Source organism: Epargyreus clarus, unplaced genomic scaffold (assembly GCF_041222505.1).
Source record: "Epargyreus clarus isolate Ecla_fem2 unplaced genomic scaffold, WU_Ecla_fem_2.2 ptg000027l, whole genome shotgun sequence".
NCBI lineage: Eukaryota > Metazoa > Arthropoda > Insecta > Lepidoptera > Hesperiidae > Epargyreus > Epargyreus clarus.
Genome location: NW_027332234.1, coordinates 397,914 through 425,053, shown reverse-complemented (window position 1 = coordinate 425,053; position 27,140 = coordinate 397,914). Strand labels below are relative to the sequence as shown.

Here is a 27,140-nt window from a genome sequence, read left to right as displayed (position 1 = left end):
TATTCTTAATATTTATTTGAAATTTAATATTATAACTATAACTGATAGTTATTTTACCAAACCAAACAATTACTAAAGCCATAATCAAATCGAATCATTAAAACAATCAATTTGACAAAAAAAAAAAACATAATTCCGATTCCGCAAAGACACATGCCATATATGCTTCTTTCTTGTGGATTATGTGAATTCGAAATTGTACTTTCTTTAATTAAAACTCTTTCGTAATATATTTCGTTCGACTTTCATTTACATTTAACTATAATTCAAATCGTTTGCAACCAATCATACGTAATTATTTTGTTATAATATGTAATTTCTGCATGTAATCTCTAGTCTGTACCGAAGAAAAAAATATTAGTTGAATTGAAACGTCAAATAATAATGCGTGGGTCACATAGAAGCGACGTCAGACGCGGACACGCCATTTACTTTCTTACGCACGACGTGCCGCGACGCTGAACTTAATTAACCACAGTCGCAGACTTGTGACGCGTGTGACTAAGGCATGGCTCCTTAGCTGCACGTCGCTTCCATGTGGCCTGTGGGTACAAATCACTAATACGTTTCAGAAATCAAGATCTGATTGAAAAATAAATTACCGAACAACGCACAAGATTATGATGGATTATCTCAATGTCCATAAATACGCTGACTTGAAAAACTTGTAAAAAATATCGTCTCATACTTCAAAAGAAATTCTTGTAATAGCTCGTCAATTAATATATTTAAACGAATCATGCTCGCACTATTCTATCTACAATCAGTCTTTACTATTTCTCTTAGTCATGTTCCATTAACGGATTCTCCTCCATGCCCGTGATAACTACCGTGTACTGCTGTGAATTGTATTTCTTCATCTCCTGCTCAAATAGAATATTATTGATAGCCTGCTTTATCATTGATTGTGTTCTTTCGTCGTGTTTCCTCAGCGACACCGCTATGTACTCCCCGAAGCTGTCACATTCATCTTTCTTCTTCATCAAGTCGGACTTCTTCAACAATTTCAGCGTATCTAGTAGTCTTTGAGTGGAAATATTGTCCTCTTTGTTTTTTACTACTTTCCGTCTTACTACTCTCGGTAGCCGCGGCCTCACTTTCGGTCGAGTAGTTTCGGGCCTTACATCTGTGTGGGTGTGTTCGGGTGTGAATATTTCTTCCGTTTCGGGTTCTTCTTTGATGACAATTTCTTCTGCTACGTCTCCCTCTCCATCTTGTTCGTTCTCTTCGTAAGAATGATCTGATCCTTCTTCATTTTCGCCTCCCTCTGATAATGGAGGTTTCTTTGCTTTTTTCAGTTTCTGGGGAATAAAAAAATAGTATTCATATTTAATAAATCAAAAAAATCTGGTCTGGTGGTAGATATTAAGGTTTGGTAAGCGAAACATACTTTTCCAACCAAGGCGTTCCAGCTTGTTCCTCAGTGATATTAGTGCATCTGTGGTTCAAGTAGAAATATAATCCTATCTGGGAGTCATTACACATATTCATGTGCGGCAGTAGCCACTTACCATCAGGAGGACTAAATGCTCATTTGCTACTACACATTATAAAAAATGTAGGATATACAGACTAATAAATTATTAACGTAAAATAAAAATCTGTGGCTACATTAGTCAGAACAGCTTAAGCCGCCTTTCGGCTTTATCCAAATTTTATGCATACCGACACGTAGCGAATTGGATTCATTTGCACACAATCATTCAATTTCGTAATAACATCTATATACAATGTTCGCGTTTATCAAATACATAATATTATATATTTGATTAGTAACATTTATTTCAGATATATTTCATGCAGTAGAATTCCATTTAAGCGTTATGTGATGTGTGAATAGCAACAACGTTGCACATAGAGACAAAGTCATCTATTTAGCGTATTGTTCTATTTGTTCTGTTGCTGTGTACCTTTGTCTATCACCTTGTTATCGGCTCTCGTGTTAATGAGCTTGAAGATCTTTGAAAGGTCTACCTGTATTTCTAGATTTACACCTAAACTCTAAACAACTCCTTTTTAGGATATCTATACTTACATCATTTGTTTATTTATAATCTACTTGTATACTACACTGTATAGGTATGTGTTCTATGTAGATTTAAGAATATTTCCGTATTTAGAAACTTAAGTTATAGGTACATCAGTTTCGTGAATATTGGTAAGTTTAATATTAACCTTTCTTTTACTTTTTGGAGTTTCTTTCGCCGCTTCTTCTCCACAGCGAAACTCCTTCCGAGGCGGTGGTAGTTTCACAGAAGTTCAAGTAGAGTTCCTTATGAAACAATATTTAATAAATGAGATTTCAATTTGAATTTGCATTTTGAGCCTTTAAAACTTATGAAGATCAATGTCGTTACGATATTCCATTGAAGTAAGTAATTTACGCATTTCAACATTACCTACTCGTATATAAATAATTTTGTGCCCAAATTCCCAGGATAGGGAGGTGAAAATCATTTCCGTGGAAGCCCGCAGCAGCCATAGCAACTCGATTGGAGAAGGAAATTTATATAATTACTTAGTTTACATTTAAATCGTTTTAACTAGTTAGTTATATTGTATTTATATTTATTCCGTAACCGCCGTAAGTTCTCATATTTCTAAAATGAATAAAATAATGAGAAGAATTAAATCTACTCGTATAAAAGCATGTTAGCTCCTCAGTTTTTTCGTAAGAACTCCTTCAAAGAGGCCGTTTGACCGTTTTAAATATTAAACTATAGATACATATCTACATACAAATTACTTTTAAGAACTCAGCAATACTGGAAATTACAGATATACATACACTTATATATTAATTTGTATAATTATTCGTAAATAAATGATTGCACAAAGTTGTATTGAAATTAATGCTTTACTTTGCATCCGTGACGCAGAATGCGGCGGCCATTGGCACAGTACCGCGTCCGTTTGGCAAACGCGGGTTCCGGGTTCGACGCCCGGCTCGTGCAAATGTTTAGAATAAACAGCGCCCGATCCAGTTATAATCACGGAGCATTCTTTGGAAGCTGGTTTCGTTTTTTTATATAATATAAGAGTAGCAGACGAGCATGAAGTCCACCTGATGGTAAGTGGCTACTGCCGCTCATGGACATCTGTAATCAACCCCAGATAGGATTAGTTATTCCTACCTGAGGTCGGCCACAGATGCGCCACTACCCCTGAGGACTAATCTTGAACGCCCGGAAAAGTATATCTCCCTACCACACCCTTCAAACCAGAACACAGCAGCGCTTAACACTGCTGTTATGAGGCAGTAATAGGTGTGGCGGTGGTGTCACCGGAGTCGAACCACCCTCAACTTCTTATATTTGACTAGGTGACCCGGCAAACTTTGTACCGCCTCAAAATCTATTTATCAAATATATTTCATATAAAATATAGCCTATGTTACTCGTAGATTATGTAGCTTTCGAATGGTGAAAGAATTTTTAAAATCGGTCCAGTAGTTTTTGAACCTATTCATTACAACCAAACAAACAAACAAAATTTTCCTCTTTATAATATTAGTGTAGATTATGAAAGTTGGTTATGAAATTGGTTTAATTCGGGGGCACTTACAGTATTTTTCCTATACTACTACCGGATCGAAACGCGACCGAAATTGAGAGATCCGGAATAAAATTGTGTGAGATTTTTTTGAATATCAGTATTTTTCAGTAGTAGTAGAAAATGCGGACATACGCATGCTTGAAGTGATTTTTTTCTGCACTAAGCCCTAAAATTTTTATTTTAGAGCTTAGTACGGAATGCTTAGATATCCTAGACTAAGTAAGTTACTAACGAGTACAGTCACAGACATTCACTAGTATTACACAATACGGAAAAGGTTAATTACATTTTAATGACTTCCATGTAAAATGTGATAATTTTTCCGCAAGTGTATAAAATTTGCACCGCTTCATGATTTATAGTATTTAATGACAATGACGGTGTGTTTGTACTTTGAAATTCCCTAGAACAGGCCATGTCTTCGTAATTACATTAGTTATTTCATCAGCTTTATTTGTTATTGACTTATTACGATGACGATTCGAATGGCACACCGCCATATCGATTTTTAAAGATTGAAGTAGTAAACAAGTTATGTTGCCTCTGTATGTGTATAGACAATGTGTCGTTAATCTATTACTATTCTACTGCTGAGCACGTGTCTCCTCTCAGAATGAGAAGGATTAGCCTGTAGCGGCTTAAGATGGGGGCGGAAGGGGCGGTCCGCCCCGGGCTTCCGATCTTGGTGAGCCACACAGTTGCTAAAAAGAAAGATCGTCAGACCCCAGCAATCTATGAAATGTGTAACACTCAGCGAAAAAGAAGGTCACTTTTCGGGTCACTTCCATTCAGCTTTCGGCCTGGGCCTCCGACGACCTTAGTCCGCCACTGGGATTAGGCCATAGTCCACCGCACTGGCCAAGAGCGTTTTAGTCGGCTTCACATATCTTCTAACTTTATTTCAATCTCCCAGGTATTTAGGTTTCATCCCAATGTGTTCCTTCGTCGTTATAGCAAGTATGTTAAATTTGTAATACGCACTTAACTTTGAAAGTCAGAGGTGCGTGCTTAGGATTCGAAGCTAGTTCCCTCGATCGAGAGATCGAGTTTCAACCTCACGGCTAGCACGGCTATAGGCAATATGGACGTGTAATTAATTTCAGAAGATGAAATGATGCTTACTCCTGAGGACTAAGTTGGAATGTCTGGTGTAAGTGAGTCTTAATAGGTAGGTAATAATATGCCTTTGAATTGCCATTTTCTCTCTAAATATTCAATAATAAGAACGCTGTAGAAATATAATTAAATATGAATAAAATAGGAAACCTTTTGACATAGTTATTATTTGATTTTGATCACTTTTGAAAAATATTCCATTTATATATGTCTAATTTTTATATATCCGAAAATTTTGAAAAATCGGTTATTCTAGTCTGTTATAGCCACACGGAAACTAATAAACATAGATGGTACAATAAAGCGGCAATAAAACGAAAATAGTTAAATTAAAGCGACCTTCCGTACTAATCGCAAACATTTTACAATGGCAAATTTACCTACAATACTCAATTACAATAACAAGTACACTCGGCGACACAACGGACGCTGTTTATTTAAAATCTTTCACGGGATTTTGACACCTATCATCTTACTTAAAGGCGCAATATCGCCTGTACGTTTAAGTATACATTCGACAACAGCACGTATACGATATATTGATATTTATTACATGTGATATAGATAGTATTTTGGCGTGTACAGTCGTTGTCAAACTTCGGTGCCGACTGTGCGCTCGAGGTCGTCTGTTATCAGAAAATAAATTGAAAACAATTGGGCTGGATAGGTGCCTAAGTGTTTATGTGTCAAGGTTATCACACACGTGTTTGGGAAATAGGTATTAAGAACCCTTCCCTAGTTGTAGTAGCCTTGTAGTCGAAGGTAGCAGAACCCTTTATAGTTCAATTTTGATGGCACCACCGCCACACCTATTTCTGCGTAATAACAGCTGTATTCAGTGCTGCTGTGTTTTAGTTTGAGGGATATGGTAAGAAAAACATGCTTATCCAAAGTATTCCAACTTAGTCCTCAGTAATGTCAACGCATCTATCGCCGACATAAGATTCTACTCTTAAATAAGCATGCAGTCCACTTGATTTCAAGCGATCACTGCCACCCATGGCCTTTATAACAAACTCCATGTAGATCAGGGGTTGTACCTGAAGCCGTAGAATACTCCCGTACGCACTTACCATCGGGACTCATTTCGTATTTAAATTTCAAAAAACATAAATAATTGTCATTTCCCATAGCCAGCGCATAAGCGTAAACTATTACGAATTGGAACTTGTCATGTTCTTGTCAATTAAATCGATTTTGATGGGTTTTTCACGAAATAATAGAGGAATTCACACCCATCTTCCATTGTTGGATTCCAACGTACCGATGATATACCTAACAAAAATTGAAGTAAGCATCAATGAAAATATGAAAATGCCTTACTTTTTCACTCGCTACAGTTGCATTCTCGAGATGACCCGGCAGGAAACTCAAGTGGGAATATAGGAACCAATTCGACTTGCCTCCCCACCTGACGTTGGTCCTTTCTCTTCTATAAGATGCGAGGAGTGAGCTCAGTTTCTTCTTTAAATCTGGAACATTGCATTCGAAAGTCTCGGCTAGTGCGCAGAAGGCCTCGTACCTCGCCATCTGCACTCTGTACCAGCCGTGTCGGTGGTCCCATAACTCTGGCTTGCCCTTATACTCCTCAATAAGCCGTATAGAGTGTTCTTTCGTCCAATCTGACTCTGACATTGCTTGTTCATTAATTTCACAGGTTTTTTACTGAAATAAGTTGATTGTTTATGGTCACGGTTCAAATTGGGCCGAAAGACAAGAAGCCAATGCCGTGAAATGAAGAATGAAAAAAACAATAGTTTATTAAAATTATTGCATTATATTTTTTGCTTAGAGCGTGATTTATGATTGTAAATTAATTGGCTATTTAACAATCCGCTATTAATTTGACTTTTATGATAAAAATGCATAATTATATTAGATAAAATATTTTTACAAAATTATATACTTTTTGCATTTACGGTGCGTAAATCTTATTCTTCCGAAATTACATTAGTAATTTTGAAAAAAAAAAAATATGTATACTTAAGTAGGTACATAAAACACAATTTATTTAAACTTAAGTAATTTGTTTTATTTTTCGCAAAATGTTAATTTATTACGAAAATCATTTTAATTTTAATATTTAGAAAAACTGCTTATATTTTTTAAAAACTCTTCTAAAATTGTAATATAGCCAATTTTGTAAGTTCACGCCCTATTCCTCAACTATTGCATATTTAAAATATATTATGTTGCCGTAGTCCAATACGAATCTATTGTTCTATTGTCATTGCACAAAATTAAAATGTCAATGTCATATAATATGACTATTCCAATCGAATTTGCAAAATACAGTCTGTGCGCTGCAGCATGCTGCAAGTGACACTAGTCAATAGTGCCATAATTGTCATTCACAGCTGTCAATGTCACACGACTATTAGATATAGCCCGCGCCAAACTTCTAGTCCGCTCTGAAGTTGTTGCGAGAAGGTGTAGTCATACAATTTGCTATAGCGACGCGATTCATTTCTATATTCGGAGCGGATTAGCAGATTTACGCGAATTATAACTGTCATGACAACTATGACACTATTGATAACTTTCACCCGCACTATGCTCCAGCGCACGAACTATAATTTCCAATTACTCGACTAACTAAATGTCAGACCAATACGAACAAAATAAAGTTTATCTAAGATGTTTCATTACCTTTTCCTCGCGATTGTACAATGCGCGGTGACGTATTCGTACACGGAAATTTTATTCGTAATGACAGCGCGCGTACGAGAACTACACGTTCGTTCTTTCGCGAGCGGGAGGCAACTGGCGGGTGGCGGGGCCGCTCGCTCGCGTGCGCTCGGATACGCTCGACTATATTCGTTGCCCGAACTTGTACCCGTTGTAAATGTGCACTGTATTGGTTTTAAATCTTAAGAAATTACAAATAAGTAGGTATAGTTTATGCGTAAATAACGAAATAATCTTCTACTTTATTTTGATTCTATAAAAATATGTATAATTTAATGTGATTTTTCTTTATTTAACTATCGCTCCATTTTACAAGAATTAGTATACATACATATACACATAATTTATTGTATCGTTAAATTTCGTATTTATTTTCCGAATATAATTTCATAATTTTGAGATTAGTTAAGTCTATTCATAGTAGGTAAATGCAAAATGTTACCCATTCCATTTTGACAGGAATCCCGTAGGACGCTACGCTATAACGATATGGGACCTTTACAATTAAGTAATGCGATTTTTTAAAAAATAGAGAAAGAAATATTACAATTGTAATAATTGCAATCGTAATATTCTTAACATCAAGCAAAGATCTGTCGCTCTGTTATAAATTATGATTATTCCTATTTTAGAACATGCACAATATGTGCATTATGTACCTAAACTGTAGAGCACATAGTATCACATACACATCTACGGCATGACGTCAATTGCACGAATTTACGAGTTCGATTCCAAGCGAAGATTTAATAAAACATTTGAAAATCATTTTTAAATACACAATTCCAGCTGACACAAATCGGCAAACTCAACTGCCCATTTGTGTATATGACACCCAAAATAGTATATTTTTAGTATTGGTTCATGGAACTGTAAGTTACATTAAATTTTAAATAGAAATAATATCCTGGAATATTAATTAAAACAAAAGACCCATCGTATACAACACAGTTAAAGTGATCAACCATATAAATATACTACAAATTTAAAGCTACGAGTAGTTCTGAGCGTACAAGACTAGTATAAAACGACCTAAGCGTTCTTATAAATAGTTGAAACCTAGAGGTCATTACGAACTAGCCATGATCAGAAGATAGCCAAAGGGTCGATAATAACTTGACCACCGGGGTGGTTCTATTTTAGTTCCACTCCAAACAAGCGCAGGGGTCATGCTGAATGGTCCTCGTTCAATAGCTCAGTGAGGGGTATTGTTGTCGAAGGGCAGGGTAGACGTGATTAAATTCTGTTTCCTTTAAGGACCGTGTTTTACTTAGGAATGCTCCCTATAAAATTGTCTTAGGGTCCAAATAGATTGAAAGAAATAAAACGTCTCCTTGAAGAGGTTATAAACGTTTCGAGTCAGATCAACTGAATTTATTGCTGCAGGCATGATTGCTATGAGAATTTCTTATTGCAATGTGTTTATATATTTACTAATATTATATACGTATTATATACCACAGTAACAAGTAATTAATTTAAAAAATCAAAAACCCGACTGCACCAAAAAGGCTGAAGTAGAATTTCCAAAAGCAGTGAAATAGGCATTTCATTATTTTTACCCGACTGCCAAGGAAGGGTTATGTTTTTCGCGCGTATCTTGTATGTTTGTCTTTCTTTATTTGATCCGATCTAACAAACGGCTGGATGAATTTCAACAGTTAAAGTGTCATTATATTTGTCTCAATGACCCGAGTGTCCTTAGATAGGTGTTAGTAAAAAAAAATCAAAATGGCGGATTTTTGGCGCGAAATAGTAACACATTTAAAAAAAAAAGTTACCCGAACCTTTCGAGTAGGGTATCAAATGAAAGGAACTTAAACGGAGATTATAAAAACATATTTGTATATATATAAAACAGTAAGGTGACTGACTGACTGACTAACTAAATGACTTTTTCATTTTTCAGAAATCAACGTACAGCCTAAACCAAGGACTTTACAGTTCTGAAATTTTGCACACAGGTTCTCTATATAGCTTGAATAAGTACTAAGAAAGGCCTTTTGGAAATTCTACCCTTAAGAGGGTAAAATAGGGGAAAACAGTTTTTTTGAAATCCTTTAATTTTGAAACAACTACTATAAAATTTTGTATTTGGCTTTCTGGATAGGAACAAGGACGCACTTATTTATCCCCCTCCGAAAAATCAACCCCGTAGAGGGTAAAATAAGGGTTAAAAGTTCATTTGAACTATCGTCAATTTTGAAGCAAACACTATGACATTTTGTATCAGGCTTGTTGGATAAAAATAATGAAATGCTACCTCTAACGAGGTAAAATAATGACCGAAACTTTGATTTACTGAAGTTATATATTTTATAGACCGTAAATGGTGAATTTTTTCGCGAAATAGTAACACGTTTTAAAAAATTTAACCAAACCTATCGAGTAGGGTGTCAAAATAAAGAAAATTAAGAGGAGATTACACATACTTATAGATTATATAATATATCTTATATATAAAATAGTTACCGTACTCCTCCGAAACGGCTTCACCGATTTTCACCAAATTTTATATACATATTCAGTAGGTCTGAGAATCGGCCACTAGCTATTTTTTTTACACCTAAGTGATAAGGGTTGTTCATCCTTAACATTTTTTTTATTTATATGGAAACACAACGTTTGCCGGGTCAGCTAGTACATATATACTCGTATATACACATCGAGATGACTGTCTGACTAAATGAGAGAGTTGATGTGCCAGAGATCAACGCAAAGGGAAACCGCTGAAATTAAGCGTGCTGGAATTTTACACATAGGTTCTTTATATAGCGTAAATGAACACTACGAGGATAAAATAAAATAGGATAATATTGTTTGAATATTTTTTGTTTTTGAAGCAGATACCTACTATGAAACTTTGTATTTGGCTTTCTGGATGAAAATAATGAAATGCCTATTTCACTGCTTTTGGAAATTCTACTTCAGCCTTTTTGGTGCAGTCGGGTTTTTGATTTTTTAAATTAATTATTTATTATCCTCGTAGTGTTCATTTACGCTATATAAAGAACCTATGTGTAAAATTCCAGCACGCTTAAGTTCAGCGGTTTCCCTTTGCGTTGATCTCTGGCACATCAACTCTCTCATTTAGTCAGACAGTCATCTCGATGTGTATATACGAGTATATATGTACTAGCTGACCCGGCAAACGTTGTGTTGCCATATAAATAAAAAAATGTTAAGGATGAACAGCCCTTATCACTTAGGTGTAAAAAAAATAGATAGTAACACGAGAATTTTATATATAAGATATATTATATAATGTATGTGTAATCTCCTCTTAATTTCCTTTATTTTGACACCCTACTCGATGGGTTCGGTTAACTTTTTTAAAACGTGTTACTATTTCGCGAAAAAATTCACCATTTACGGTCTATAAAATATATAACTTCAGTAAATCAAAGTTTCGGTCATTATTTTACCTGGTTAGAGGTAGCATTTCATTATTTTTATCCAACAAGCCTGTAACAAAATGTCATAGTGTTTGCTTTAAAATTGACGATAGTTCAAATGAACTTCTAACCCTTATTTTACCCTCTACGGGGTTGATTTTTCGGAGGGGGATAAATAAGTGCGTCCTTGTTCCTATCCAGAAAGCCAAATACAAAATTTTATAGTAGTTGCTTCAAAATTAAAGGATTTCACAAAAACTGTTTTACCCTATTTTACCCTCTTTAGGGTAGAATTTCCAAAAGGCCTTTCTTAGTACTTATTCAAGCTAAATAGAGAACCTGTGTGCAAAATATCAGAACTGTAAAGTCCTTGGTTTAGGCTGTACGTTGATTTCTGAAAAATGAAAAAGTCATTTAGTTAGTCAGTCAGTCAGTCACCTTACTGTTTTATATATATACAAATATGTTTTTATAATCTCAGTTTAATTTCCTTTCATTTGATACCCTACTCGATAGGTTCGGTTAACTTTTTTTTTAAATGTGTTACTATTTCGCGCCAAAAATCCGCCATTTTGATTTTTTTTTACTAACACCTATCTAAGGACACTCGGGTCATTGAGACAAATATAATGACACTTTAACTGTTGAAATTCATCCATCCGTTTTTTAGATCGGATCAAATAAAGAAAGACAAACATACAAGATACGCGCGAAAAACATAACCCTTCCTTGGCAGTCGGGTAAAAAGATTATATGTATAACTAGCTAACCCGGTAAACGTTGTGTTGCTATATAAATAAAAAAATGTTAAGGGTGAACATGAAAAATAGATAGTTGCCGATTCTCAGACCTACTGAATATGCAAATGCATATAAAATTTGGTGACAATCGGTAAAGCCGTTTCGGAGGAGTACGGTAACTAACATTGTGACACGAGAATTTTATACATAACTAGCAGAACCCGCGGCTTCGCCCGCGTAAAAAATATGATATGACATACAAATAACTGTAATCGTAAATTTGTACCTTTAACAATTTTAACGATAAAGTAGCATTAATATTTAATTAATAAAAGCTTTTTTTTCGTCACTGTGTACCTAAATTGGTCAAGCTTCCTTCAGAAACATACACTAATACTCTAATTAGTGTACTGTCATGAAACTTTCTTTAAAATATAAGTTTCATGTAGGATACAATAATTATTATTTACACTATTCCATAGGAAGCGTCCATGTTATATGGGGCCTAACATACAGTGGTTCTTTCCAGGGTCTCTGGCTGGGCGGTTAGAGCTCCCATTCTTGCCGCCCGCAACTCCAGAAGTCCCCCTTTAGTCTCGTACGACAGGCAGGGGATACTGTAGCCCTGTTCTAGCCCAAAATTTTAATCCAAGGTCTAAGTGTCTACCACATCACCATCACAAATCCACGCATAACCAAAAAACCCACGGCAGGACAAAATGTTGGCACGCAGTGTGTCCAAAGTAGTTGCGATGTACCTAATCAGTATACTAAAATGTAGGCCAATTTGAATAAACTTACGCATATGAAATTTGCACCCGTCCACGTTGTCGTGTATTTGTCTGAATAGACGTTATCTGAAATTTCACATTTCTAAGTTCGAACCTAAAAGATTCCCGTATACATATATAACACTTCTATTACCTCCTTAGTAGAATTTCAAAAACATTCCTATGTACATATACATCAATAAATACTTTATCAGCAAATTTCTGAAAGCTAATATTCAACACCAGCGGTCGGCTACCAGACACCCACGGGTGGTGTGTGGCCCGCAACTTTCATTGTGGCCCGCGAGTCTGCGCGTTACTAATAATTGGCCAAGTGCAAGTCAAACCCGCACCTGGAGGGTTCCGTACAACCAAAATTTTCATTTTTTTTTTATTTCTAGTATTTAATATTGCAGCAGCCATTAAAGTACACACATTGTGAAAATTTTAACTGTCTACCTCTAACGTTTCATAAGTTAGTTGGAAAAATATCGAATAGCAGTTTGTTGTATGCGGACCCCTTTTTGTTTTCAACTTTTTTTATTTTTAGTATTTGTTGTTATAGCGGCCACCGTTATGCATGCTCTGTAAGAATTTCAAATGTCTATCTATTACGGTTCCAGAGATAGAGCCCTGTGACGCACGGACAGACGGACAGACAACGAAGTCATAGTAATAGGGTTCCGTTTTTATCCTTTAGTTAGGGATCTCTAAAAAACCGCTGTTCTGCACTTTAGCAAGCGCAATACATTCCCATGTTAAAAATATATGTTACGACGGCCCGTGGAATTTTGCCCTACACTAAACTTCTCTGCACTCTGTCCTTTTTCCAGACACGCCAAAGGAAGTAATTTCAATAACGGTTTTTAAAGAAACTTTCTTTACTTATAGTACCGTAATGGGGTTGATTGTTGAGTTGCTAAAAATGCTGAAACAGATGTGTAAACAGAAAGGCATAATGCATACACCCTTTTATAGCTGTCTTAAGGGTTGATCTAAAAAAAACAGTGACTCAGATGCTTCATTGAGTCCAATGATAATTTTTCATAGTGGTTGCTTCCAAATTAACAGATTATAAAATAAAGTTCCAACACCTATTTAACGACCTTAAAGGTTGATTTTCAAAAAATGGAAAAATAAGTGATAGATTATTTACAACCAGATAGTAAAATACCAATTTTCATAGACTGCTTCAAAATCTGCGGCCTTCTAAACAAAGTTTCTACCCCTATTATACCCTCTTAAGGGTAGATTTTCCATAAATGGTGTTAAAAAGTTCTCACATTCCCAACCAGAAAGCCAATTACCATTTTTTAAAGTCCTTGCTTCCAAATTAACGATTTTTAAAATAAATTTCCATCCCCTATTAAACGTCCTTAATGGTTAATTTTTCAAAAACGGTGAAATAGGTGTTCTATTATTTTCAATCAGAAAGCAGAATACTAAATTAGATAGACCCTGCTCTAAAATCTGCGAACTTCTAAACGAAGTTTCTACCTCTATTTTACCTTCTTAAGGGTAAATTTTCCATAAACGATGTTAAAGAAGCTCTATTTCGAACCAGAAAGCTAAATGCTATTTTTACAATTCTTGTTTCTAAATTAACGGATTTTAAAATAAAGTTCTATTCCCTATTAATCGAACTTTTTTTTTTTTTTTTTTTTTTATAATATAAGAGTAGCAGACGAGCATGCAGTTCACCTGATGGTAAGTGGCTACTGCCGCCCATGGACATGTGTAATCAACCCCAGATAGGATTAGATATTCCTACCTGAGGTCGGCCACAGATGCGCCGCTACCCCTGAGGACTAAGCTGGAACGCCTCGGAAAAGTCTGTCTCCCTTACCACACCCTTCAAACCGGAACACAGCAGCGCCTAACACTGCTGTTATTAGGTAGAAATAGGTGTGGCGGTGGTGCCGCCGGAGTCGAACCACAAAGGGTTCTACCACCTTCAAGGTTCTTAAGGGTTGATTTTCCAAAAACGGTAAAATAAGTGTTGTATTATTTTCAATCAGAGAGCTGAATACTAATTTTCATAGACTTCGTTTCAGTATCTGCGGACTTCCCAACAAACTTTCAACCCCTATTTTACCTTCTAAGGGTAGATTTTCCATAAATGGTGTTAAAAAAGATCTTTAATTTCCAACAGGAAAGCCAAATGCAAATTTTTATAGTCCTTGCTTCTGAATTAACGGAGTTTGAAATAAAATTCCAACCCCCATCTAACGACCTTAAGGGATGATTTTCCAAAAACAATGAAATAGGTGTTTAATTATTTTCTATCGAAAACCCAAATACCAATTTTTGTACAGTTTACATTAAAACTGGGGCACTTTCATACAAACTTACAACCCTTATTTAACCCAAATAAGGGTTGATTTTCCAGAAACGGTAGAATTAAAGTTCTACTATATCTAACCAGTAAGGCAATGGCTAACTTTCACAGTACTGGCTATCAAACTGGCAAATTTTAAAATAAGATGTCAACCCCTATTTTACCAACTTAAGGGTAGATTTTCCAAAAATGGTGAAATAAGTGTTTAATTATTTTCTATCGAAAACCTAAATACCGATTTTCATACAGTTTACATCAAAACTTGAGGTCTTTCATACAAACTTACAACCCTTATTTAACCCACATAAGGGTTGATTTTCCAAAAACGGTAAAATAAAAGTTCCACTATATCTAATCAGTAAGGCAATGACTAACTTTCGTAGTGCTGGTTTTCAAAATGGCAAAATTTAAAATAAGCTGTCAACCCCTATTTAACCACCTTTAGGGTTGATTTTGGAAAAACCCTTAGATTAGATTTTTATAACTTTAAATCAGAAAGCTAAATACCAATTTTCATCCAGTTTGCTTTAAAACTGACGGACTTTCATACTAACTTTCAACCCCCATTTAACCCCCTTAACGGTGGAATATCAAAAAATCCGTTCTTAGTGCGCATCTACATCATAAAATGAAGCTATATTCCAAATTTCATGATTGTAGCTTCAGTAGTTTAGTCAAAACCTTGATTAATACGTTTTGAACGTGAGTATCTTTTCGCTTTTATATATATAAATATAGATATTATATACCAACCACCGGGAACGTGATAAATGGAAAAGTTTAGGAGAGGCCTACGCCGATGAGGCGACTACTATATTTAATATTTAATTTAAAATTACTTTTACTTACAATGTTTTGTTAGAAATAGTTTATTTGTTAAAAATCACTAAATATTTATTTTATAAAAAAAAGTATGTATAGTAAATATACAAGTAAAAAAAGTAAATTGGAAGTTGCTATCTTAAGTAACATTAATTATAATATGTAAAGTATAGGATATAGTAGAAATAAAGGCTATTTTTATTTTATTTTATTATTATTATATACCAAAGTAAAAAGTTTATATTTATAATAATTGTATGTCATGTCTTTAATACTATATAATTATAAGGGCTTCGTAAATCGGATGGCGTTCCTTTATTTTTTTAGTAAATACGTCTGTTAACCTATTTGGTCCGAATAGAATGGATACAAAAATAAAATTTGGCACCCATACATATACCAAATTTTATAGTTACATTTAAAATATTATGAATTATATCATAGCTGAAAATTAACATTCTTTCCCAAACCAATTCTATGAGAAACTACCAACAATAGTTCGCAATTTTCTAAAATCCGTACCTACTCACGTAAGTACTTACTATCCACTTGTCTCCCATCCTAGCATCAAGGGTATCGTATCGGCAGCAACTTATCGAGCCAGATTATCCGAGGGGCAAACCCTAAGGGCCTACCCTGCAACCGACAAAGAGACGCATTTGTGACGAAAAATTTACGAGACACTTTTACGAGTCCGAAATAGGTGGGACCCGTTTTACGAGCGCCCAGCATAATAAGCCGAAATGTTGTATGCGAAACTCCGAGATAAATTTGTCGTAATTTCTTTGTTATCCGTTGTTTAGAATCGATATTATATTTTTATTGCCACCATGTGTGGATGTGGTGTTCGGGTGAAAAATTTTATAGCGTTCAAAGGTTTCCGCTTGGTAACGGCGGGGTTCGTAATGTGAACTGATATTGCAAGAATTAAAATTATGTCGTTAAGGAAGAGTAAATAGGAAAAAATAAAAATAATGGAAGTGTCAGTTGGTCTATGCAGCTTGTTATAATGGTGGTGTAACTCGCGGGTTCCGTGTTCAATTCCAGCCACACCAACTTTCAAATGATCTTTGTTTATGATAACAATGATATAAGGATTATATTAATGTATAAACCGTTATATATTATTATAATGCGTTATTGTTCAAATTATCAGAACACATCTATTACCTGAAAATGTATTTTAGCTACAAATTAGTGAGTACGTTAATCATTTTCATTAATTTTTATACATATCGGTCAATTAAATATTAGTGTTGTACTTAATTATAATAATTTACTTTAAAAATGTTTTTTCTTCTAGCCCTTAGCAGTGTAGTTATAAATGCATTTATGATCAAATTTAGAAGGTAGTATCCTTAAATTTGGTAACCGGTGTCCATGACTTGCTTTGATATAATCTTTGCCAGCAGTCTAATAAAAGTATAATTAGCAAAAAACAAATAAAATCCGCGCTGACAATTTCACATTTCGTCCTACGTTCGTCCTTATGACTTCTGTAATTCTGGCAAACAAATGGAGTATTTTTGAATTGTTTTTCAACCAGTTGTTTTGAACTGGTTTGATAATTAAATTGTTTTCGCGGTTGAGTCATTTTAATGTGGGGATCAAAGAGTAGCGAGTAAACAGTAGTGTTATAGTGCACTTATACCACATCCTGTCTTCAAATTCAAAATTACATATTGCAGAGCTATTAATTTCTGCATTTATGCTGTTTGAAGTGGAAATAAAAGGCACCTTGCTATTTTAATGATACCACCATTTCGACCACGTCTCGTCCGATGGTAAGTGGTGTTATGGTCTAAGGCCTAACGCTAGCTTTAAAAGGTTGTTCATTCACTTGTTCATTTTATTGTATTGTATCGTTAGAAACTCATCAATCATTATGACGAAAGAAAATGTCGAAAGAAAACATAAATGCCTCGAAGTTCTAAAAAATATTTTTAAAAGTTTTTACTTCATTTTGAAAACGCAATGTATGACGTACATTGATTCAGGACAGAAAGCTCGTGTCCGATCGTGGAATATTAATAGGACGATAAATAAATAGATACAATAATCTCTTTAATACATAATATAGGTATCATAGTTACCTTACGTACCTTCGTAATGCCACTTCTATTTATTTACTATTCTATGTTTCGGTATGTGACTCCGATGTACCGTTGGTGACTATTTGTTCATACATTACCATATCAATTAGATAGGTGTTAATAATTGTGACCAATTTCGACATTTCGAACATCGTGGGTTGTATTAAAGTTGACTCTTCATTTGGTAAATAAAGTAAATTCTATTTGGCTTAAATGTATAATTATTTTCTTTAAAAATGTGTCTAAATGTGTCAGGTATTATTATGATTTTTTATATAACATCAGTAGTTCATCTGAGGGAAAGTGGCTACTGCCGCGCATGGACATCTGTAATTGACTAGATTAGACTAGATTCCTACCTGAGGTACACCCGCTACCCCTGAGGAGTAAGCTGGAACGTCTCGGAAGAGTATTTCTCCCTTACCACACTCTTAAAACCAGAACACAGCAGTGCAATTCTGCTGTTATGTCTCATGGTATTACTCATGGTATTTTCTTTCATAATTTAGCAAGTGATAATTACCAATTTCTACTACGCACGTAATTTCGAAAAACCAGAGGTGCCTGAGATTTGAACTTCGTTCTCCTTGATGGAGACGCCGCGTTTCAATCATTACGCTGACACTGCTTGCATATACCTATTACTATATATATATTTTTTTTGCTATAAAGCATTAATGCTGACTCCCAGGTTCGATCATTCCCGCCTCATTCGCAGTTGAACCAACTTTATTTTTTTATATTTTTTTAAGAAACAGCAGTGCCTAGCGTAGCTTTGTTCCAGGAAGCTGTCCTTACGGAAAATTATTGCAATTTAATGAGTAAGTAATTTAATTGAACTCTCCGATCGATGAACAAGGTCTGTGCACACAAACGTCAGTAAATTGATTTTTTATATGTACCTAACGATAAGGCAGGCGTGCTGGCGTAAGTGCGTATTGGTAGATCTCACAAATTTTTGAGATTTTTTTTCAAAGATATTTCTGGTTTCCGCACAATATTTTTTTTCACTCTTAAAGCAAGTGAAAATTTCGAATATGCACATAACTTTGAAAATCAGCGTGCCTGGGATTCCAACCTCGGACCGTCCCGTCGATCGAGAGCGAGTTTCAACCGTTATCTTGGTTAAATATTTTAAAATACAAAAATAGTAGTATATACTTACTAGTCTACATTTGATTGGCGATCCTTGACTGGGGAGATGATTCGGTAGGAACGACATATGGGGGTACAGGAACCACGTGGAGCTGCCAGTCTTCCTCACCTTCCCCTTCTCTCGTCTATACGACGCGAAGATCGAATACAGCTTCTTTCTCAAATCCGGGAAGTTGCATTGAAAGGTCTCGGCAAGACGGCAATATGCCTCATACTTGGCTGTAGGTACTTTGTAGAGCTCGTGACGGCTGTCCCACAGCTCCGGCATCGTCTTATACTCCTCCATTAATCGAATCACTAGCTCTTGCGTCCATTCTAAATCACCGATTTTCAGCAGTTGAGACGCCTGAAAGAAAAGTTTATTTATGCATAAATTATATATATAAAACTAACTGACCCGGCAAACGTTGTGTTGCCATATAAATAAAAAAATGTTAAGGGTGAACAACCCTTATCACTTAGGGGTATGAAAAATAGATAGTAGCCGATTATCAGACCTATTGAATATGCATATAAATTTTGGTGAAAATCGGTAAAGCCGTTTCGCAGGAGTACGGTAACTAACATTGTGACACGAGAATTTTATATATAAGATGTACGTATTTCTTATAATACACGAAGATGCAAACGAGCAAGCAGTATATTTAATGGTAAGTAGATACTGCTGCAGATGGACGTGTATAATCAACCCCAGATAAATTTAAATTCCTACCTGAGTTGCTACCCCTGGGGACTAAGTTGGAACGCCTCAAATAAGTCTGTTTCCATACCTCACTTAAAAACGAAACATGGCACCGTTTTACACGGGTTATAAGGCAGAAATAAGCGTGGCGGTGGTGCATTTAGACTGAAAACAAAACGTCCTACCACCCATATCTAAATAAGTATAATCTTTATCTATAAACGTTTAAATAAAATTTCAAGCTCTTATTTCTAAACTGTAAACTCTAGCCTCAGACTAAAAAACGTAGACAGAGCCTCTTGAATATGTATTATTATGTGCATACAAAACATCATTATGATTTTGAGCAAAAATAATCTCGTATTAAAAACTTGGTGACTTCCCCGAACGCAAATATCTAAATTAACCATTTATTTATCAGGCTGGGAATCGAACCCGGAACTCTGTGCTAGTGTGACCGCGGTGCGCGCGCAAAATAATGGGATTACGAAAAATTGATTAATAACAACTATGTTATCACTATGCGGTGGCGCATACTGCATTTGCATCCTTTGATAATAATAATTCAATAATTCAAAGTTATTTTAAGTCAAAAGTATTACAAAGTAAGGCTGACCGCACATTACTTCTATCACTTGACGCGACTACCATAGGAAGCTCGGAGTATATTCAGTAGCTTATGTCTACACAGACGCGAATACAATCGACCGTTGACAGATTTTCAAATAAAATCAAACATGTCCCGCTTATTCGCCGCTCGAACGCCTTGTGGTCACCCGAGTGGCGAGCAACTATATGGTAGTTTATGTAAATATCGCCAATGAGCGCTCAGCCTAACTGTCACATACTTTACAACTGTAGTAATAGAAAAACTGACATACCCGAGAAGTCATGTTCTCAATGTGAACGAACCTAACACTTCCTTATTCTGTAAGCCTGGTAATTTAGACTGAAACGTTCGTTGTGATATACAAAAATAGTTTTATTACATATCTTCTAAAGCTACTATTAACCGTTTTAAACTATCAAATAGCTAATAAAAGTTTGCAAAGTTTCTTTCACAGTCAAGCGTCCATAAAGTACAGATAACAGACTCTATTTACACCGACTTCACGCCACTTTAGTTACGAGACACAAGTTTATATCGCGCGGTAACGTTAACGAATTTCGTACGAACGTTCGCACACGTTCGTTCTGGCGCGAGCGGGGCGCCGACTGGCGGGTGCGGGGTTCTCGTTCGCTTGCAACCGCTCGGACGGGTTCGGCTATACTCGCTGGTTCGCTATTGCACGGATCGTGTTTTATTTGCGTTCTTGTATTCGCTTCGTTGTGATTGTGGTGGTTGGATTTAATTCGCACTGTTAAGGTATTTGGCGTATATTTTGTTCGTTTCTTTACTAAGATAAAAATACAAATGTATTTTCATACATAGTACATTCTAGAAGAGATGTGCTATAGTATTTTCTATTTTTCTTATTATATATAATATTTATTATTAGACGAATAACAAACATGTTAACAAATTTAAATTTATTAAATCCCCCTCTATATGATTTAGTATTATATATTTTGCATTATTTTAACTATGAATTATTATACGTCTATGTTTTAGACAAACATAAATTACTTAGGTTTTAGATGTACATAGTGCTTAGCGATCAGCTTTACACGAAGCCCCTGTTCTATTACATCAGGGGCAGGTACCACTTACCATATGATAGTAAACTGCATGCACGTTTGATACTTCATTCTTATCGACGACGCGCGTGGCGGAGCGGTCACCATACCAGCCTGACGAGACGGTCCCGGGTTCGATCCTCGGTCAGACAGAAGATAAATTTAGATTTTTGGTTTGGGTGTGTGTGTATTATGTCCATGACATCTACGACACAGCGAATCCTAGTATAGGGCTTCGAGTGTAGAAAGCGCATTTGATCTTATAAAACACGTTTTAATCCAGTACATAGCAATGTTGTTATAGAGCAGAATTAGGTGTGGCCCTCGAACCACTGACGTCGAACTCTAAAGAGTTCTACCATCTTTATATTGCTAAATGTTCTTTTAGCCAATTCCTTCCTTAAAAAATAAAAATGATTATGTATGTATTTTTTTAACATATACTTAATTTTGCAAATTTTGTAACGTAACTTGCGCTTTGGTATATGTATTTCAATATTTACCTACTTTATGGTTTTTAATCGGTACAAAGATCGTGCCACACAGTGATTTCTTTTGCAGGCCGTCATACAAACCACTACAGGTTCGATACCCGATCAAATAGTTTCGTATGCGATGAATTTATAAACCTGCATCGAGTTGGGTGTTATTTCTGTTTCCTTGTGTGTGCATAGCACCCAAGATTTAAAAAAATAGAATTTATTAAGGTTTTAAAATTATTTTACACTTAAAAACATTCTTTTGCTGTTCATGAGTTGATTGCTGTGGTTCATTGAGATATTAAAAAAAATATTTGTATGTGTATTATTTTATTACAAAATATTGATCAAGTGTCAGTAGAGGAACTCGGTGAGTGTTTCGTTCCGGAAAAAAATACGTCAAGACCTGGGTTTTCATATCACCTCTAAGTAACTCTAAAAATCATGGATACATTCCCTTTATGTCCATGAATAGTGACCACTAATTATTACAAAAAAAATTAAAACGACTGCTTGAAGATAATTAACTCTTAATATTAATATAGCTTGTGTCACACCCACATTTCAAAGACGAATTAACGACACATATGTTAAAATCCAAACTCGTAGTAGGCCGTGTCAGAGCATAAGAAATACACACATTCATACATACATAGGTACATACATACATACATACATACACACATACATACATACATACATACATACATACATACATTGGTACATGGAAAAACATAACCTAATGATGGCATATTCAAAATAAGAACTAAAAAAATCTACAATGTCAAAAGACAGAAGTCCAACTACCTAGCAAAGTTTATGGTTTTTAAATTTCGTTACGGATCACTAAATAAAAAATAAGTATGTAATGCAGTGCGCACATACCTCCAGGTAAATAGTGCAGTCACCAGTCGGTTAGATCAAAGCCACGGTGTAATTACTCAGCAGTGGGCCGTTGGCTTCCGAGAAATATGTGGTCTTAGTTCCGATAATTACTCTATCTCGGTATTTATATGTATGACTTTTTGTTCACACAAATATATTCCTATTAATAAGTAGGTACTAATATATTTATTATTTATATAAAACTAGTTGACCCGGCAAACGTTATGTTGCCATATAAATAAAAAATGTTAAGGGTAAACAACCCTTATCACTTAGGGGTATGAAAAATAGATAGTAGCCGATTCTCAGACCTACTGAATATGGACATAAAATTTAGTGAAAATCGGTAAAGCCGTTTCGGAGGAGTACGGTAACTAACATTGTGACACGAGAATTTTATATATAAGATATAAATTAAACGAGTGGCATACAAATACATATAAATGTATCTACATTAAGTTATGTATATTGTTATTTTTTATTATGAAAATTATTAAAACTAGTTCTTGAGGTTTCGGTTACATAGGACGGTTTTTTTATGCTAAAATAAAGATATTAGTCTCTATGTAAATTTTAATCAAATTCTGATTAACAGTTTAATTAGTTAATATTATTCTAAATAGATGGTTGGAGTAGAGTAATCTAGAATCAATGTGTAAATAACTTTTGAATTCCTGTATATGTATTTGTATACATTTTTAAATACGTTGTATCGAAAAATCACTTCTGAGATTCAAAATCAACATCAAAAATATTTTATACAAAGTAGGTTCTTTACAGAACTCGTTTGTAATGACAATATATCTATCCCTCGTAGGCTGCTGGCTGACAATAGGGATAGGTTTTATATATTTTTACCTTTTTATACTATTTTTGTATTTTTAAACCAAATATATTATATTATTTGTGACTACTAAGAAAGAAAGGAAGGCCGTTTTTCTCCGATTTCCCAGATAACACGTAATAAACCTCGATATAGTTCGATAAGGCCTTTGCCGTAAGCATCGTTGCGAGGCCCCGGAGCGCTACAGTTGTTATGGAGAAGAAGCGACGAAAGAAACTCCATAAAACATATCTTTTAAAAAACGACATGTTATCTCCATTGATAAACTTAACCTAATGGAAACTCGAACTCTTAACCTGAGAAACCAAGTAAACTACCAACTTAATGTTTATATTTCTATGAATAAATTATTTCTTGTCATTATACTAATCATAAAAATATAGCCCCAGTAGTATGTATATCTAACAAATGGTATACAGAAGCTTGTTTGTCACGATACACTATGGCATTTAATTTGAACAATTATAGTTAGAAGTCCATTCGGTGACGGTGCCGCACTGTTTGAGCTTCCAAACCAGTTATGCGACCAACTCCGACCAGTTTTTAGGGTTGTCAAAGTGATATGAGTTTTTTACTCGAAGCGGAGGGAAATGTTCTTCGAATGTAAGTAGGTATCTATGAATGTCTCATTCTTCAAATAGCTTGACGAATTTTAACATAATTACTTATTACCTATGTGTTTTTTTAATAATTCTCTAGTTAGAAAAATATTTCATATAAATGGATACCGGTATGTATGTAGATCTACCTACTGCAAGTGAAGTTAGCTAATTGTAACTTCAAATTACTGTAATCTCCATTTGATTTCTGTAATATAGTAGTAGTAGACGAGCAGTCTACCTGATGGTAAGTGTCTATTGTCGTCCATGGACAACTGTAATTAACCCCAGATAGAATTATATTCCTACTTGCCGTCGGCCACAGATGCACTGCTACCACTTAGGACTGAGCTAGAACGCTTCGGAACAGTGTCTCCATAGCCACACCCTTCAAACCGGAACAAAGCAGCGCTTAACACTGCTATTATTACGTAGAAATAAGTGAGGTGGTGGTGCCGCCGGAGTCGAACAATTAAGAGTTCTACCGCCTTCAACCTTGTGTCATGTCACTCATTAATATTTTTTTTATCTTAATATTCCAACGAAATTAAAGGCATTTAGATAGGCAACGAAATTAAGGATAAAATTATCATGCTAATTTAGCGTATTATATATATCAGACACATATTAAATCCTAATCCGTGTTAATCAGGTTAAACCAAAGAAGCCTCGTTAATGAGCGTAATCAATAAACAGTTAACACAATATTGTGTAATAGCGCCTAATTATTTCGAACTAATACGAATCAATCGGAATTCGTTTCGTCAACAAAGAGGTGATGCTTATTACGCTAATCGGCTGATTAGAGCAAACGTGGTGGACTAAACGATCACGCTTGCACTCGCGTGATGCGTGATGTAATGGACCGTCCATACTCAAGAAAAAAAAACGCTTTCAAAACACCTCCATACATGTTTTAATAATATTGAAGCAGCAGCAGTAATGTCAATCTGAAAGTATGTGGCCCCTGCCGCCCATGGAAATCTGTAATCAACTTCAAAGAAGTTTAAATTCCTTGATTTGCAGCAGTGATAGACGCTGCTGTGTTCCGTTTTGAAGGGTATGGTAAGGGAGACAGACTTTTCCGAGGCGTTCCAACTTAGTCCTCAGTGGTAGCGGCGCATCTGTGGACGACCTCAGGAAAGATTATCTGATCCTATCTGGTGTTGATAACCGATGTCCATGGGCGGCAGTAGCCACTTACCATCAGGTGGACCGCATGCTCGTCTGCTACTCCTATATTATAAAAAAAATCCTACCTGCAATTGAACACAGATGCCACCCCTGAAGACTAAGTTGGAACGCCTTTGATAATGTCTCCCACACCATTAATTCTCTGTCATTGTTCTGTCTGTTACTGTTGTCACTACCATAAAATCACAAAAAGACAACCAGACCTGCGGATTGAACCCGAATCCATCTGCTCATAAGGTTGTGTCACATAGGTCAAAGTAAATATAGAAAAATTACTAAGCTTTTTTTGTAAAGGCTGAGTGTGGCAGCACCTTTATACCTGTTTACAATCGTATGACCATTGTGGTATAAATTTCTTGTTATTGAAGTAAGCGAGCATGCAGTCTACCAGATGTAATTATTCATTGCCGTCCGTAGAAATCTGTAATCAACCATAAATAAATAAGACTTACCAGAAATCTTTCTGAAGGTGGTAGAACCGTTTGTAGTTCGACTCCGGCGGCACCATCGCCACACCTTTTTCTACCTAATAACAGCAGTGTTAGGCGCTGCTGTGTTCCGTTTTGAAGGGTGTGGTAAGGGAGACGGACTTTTCCGAGGCGTTCCAGCTTAGTCCTCAGAGGCAGCGGCGCATCTGTGGCCGACCTCAGGTAGGATATTTAATCCTATCTGAGGTTGATTATGAATGCCCATGGGCGGCAGTAGCCACTTACTATCAGGTGGACTGCATGCTCATCTGCTACTCCTATATTATAAAAAAAAATCAGTCACAAATGCTACTCCTGAGGGCTAAGTTAGAATAATATCTTGATTGTGTTTTACTTATATCTTTGCAAATGTATTCTTCAAAGTATAATAGAACAGCTACAGTGCTGTTTAAAGACAGAAACAGATCTAACAATATCGTAGCTGGCGAGCCACAAATAATTATACCATCTTTAATTATTATTTTTGCATAAAACCTCCTTCATAGTTTGGATGGAATATTAGTCTATGAAAATAGACGTAATTCTCAAAACATTTATTTATGTGTGTTAGAAAATGATGAATAAAGTTACATACAATCAGAAATATGGCAATGAAATTATTTATCTGTATGTATGTGTAAACTAAAAAAAATGCAGCCCTATCAAAAATAACAACGGAATCGCTCATTACAGCACGGTCGCTTACGGCGGTGTTAACGCAAAGTGTAAATATTTTGTAGCGGCCACCGGCGCCTGCGCAGCCCCTCCTCCACATAGCAACACCAATCGGTTTTTTTTATGAGGTTGAGATGTCTCTATGCCTGTTTTTCATGATCATTAACCCATTATTGTCCCACTGCTGGGCACGGATTTCTACTCAGTTTTTTTTTTATAATATAGGAATATCAGACGAGCAGTCCACCAGGTCGGCCACAAATGCGCCGCAATGGTAGACCTGAGGTGTCCCTGTAGTTCCGGGATCAGAATAGGGCTACGGTATCCTCTGCCTGTCGTAAGAGGCGACTAAAAGGGGGCTTTCGGGGGTGCGGACGGCAAGAGTGGGAGCTCTAACCGCCTGGCTAGCGACCCCGGGAAGAACGATGGTATGTGTGACCTCATACCGTCGTACGCTCCACACGGAGTGGCGAGCTTCATAAGCATCTGGACGGAGCCAGACGGGGCCAAGCGCCAAAAGGACTCCGGTTGCGTTCCTTTGGAGATCCCGGAGTCCTCTACGCAGCGTTGAGGATAGTTACCGGGAGGGTTTTAGTGCGGTAAAAGTCCCACATAACCCGTCGTTGCTCCCACGGCGTCGGGTACCTTTTGAAGGTTTCCCCCTCGTCAACAAAAAAAAAGGGGGTAGCCCTGAGGACTAAGCTGGAACACCGCGGAAAAATATGTCTACACCCTTCAAACTAGAATACAGTAGCGCTTAACACTACCACCACTCCGGTGGTGTCAGCGGAGTTGTACCACAAAGCGTCCTAAAATAAGAAGATTTCGGCCATTGTCCACCTTGCTGGCCTAGTGCGAATTGGTAGAGTTGACATACCTTTTAAAAATATTTGTTTGTGATATCTCAGGTATGGAGGTTTCCTCGTGATGTTTTCTTTCACAGTTAAAGCAAGTGATTGAGTGCGA

The 27,140-nt window shown here is 35.9% G+C and overlaps 1 protein-coding gene across 3 annotated transcripts; it reads right to left on the bottom strand.

Moving 5' to 3' along the window:
* Positions 1 to 21,162, bottom strand: LOC140753758 (uncharacterized). Of its 3 annotated transcripts, none has more exons than XM_073088530.1 (3): positions 21,066 to 21,162; positions 18,683 to 19,018; positions 1 to 1,301 (listed from the first exon to the last, which is right to left on the bottom strand). In XM_073088530.1, the coding sequence occupies exons 1-3, from the start codon at positions 21,066 to 21,068 to the stop codon at positions 783 to 785; spliced, it is 858 nt and encodes a 285-aa protein (XP_072944631.1). In that variant the 5' UTR covers positions 21,069 to 21,162; the 3' UTR covers positions 1 to 782. The 3 variants fall into 3 exon arrangements, with proteins under 3 accessions (XP_072944631.1, XP_072944628.1, XP_072944629.1); XM_073088527.1 differs by lacking the exon at positions 21,066 to 21,162 and adding an exon at positions 20,236 to 20,564; XM_073088528.1 differs by lacking the exons at positions 18,683 to 19,018; positions 21,066 to 21,162 and adding exons at positions 5,995 to 6,336; positions 7,321 to 7,443.
* Between the last annotated feature and the right edge of the window lie 5,978 nt (positions 21,163 to 27,140).

Coding starts and splice junctions, on each gene's coding strand:
- LOC140753758 (XM_073088527.1), bottom strand. Junction 1,302..18,682: donor CGCCAATCAAATGTAGACTA/GTAAGTATATAC, acceptor TTTATTCCCCAG/AAACTGAAAAAAGCAAAGAA.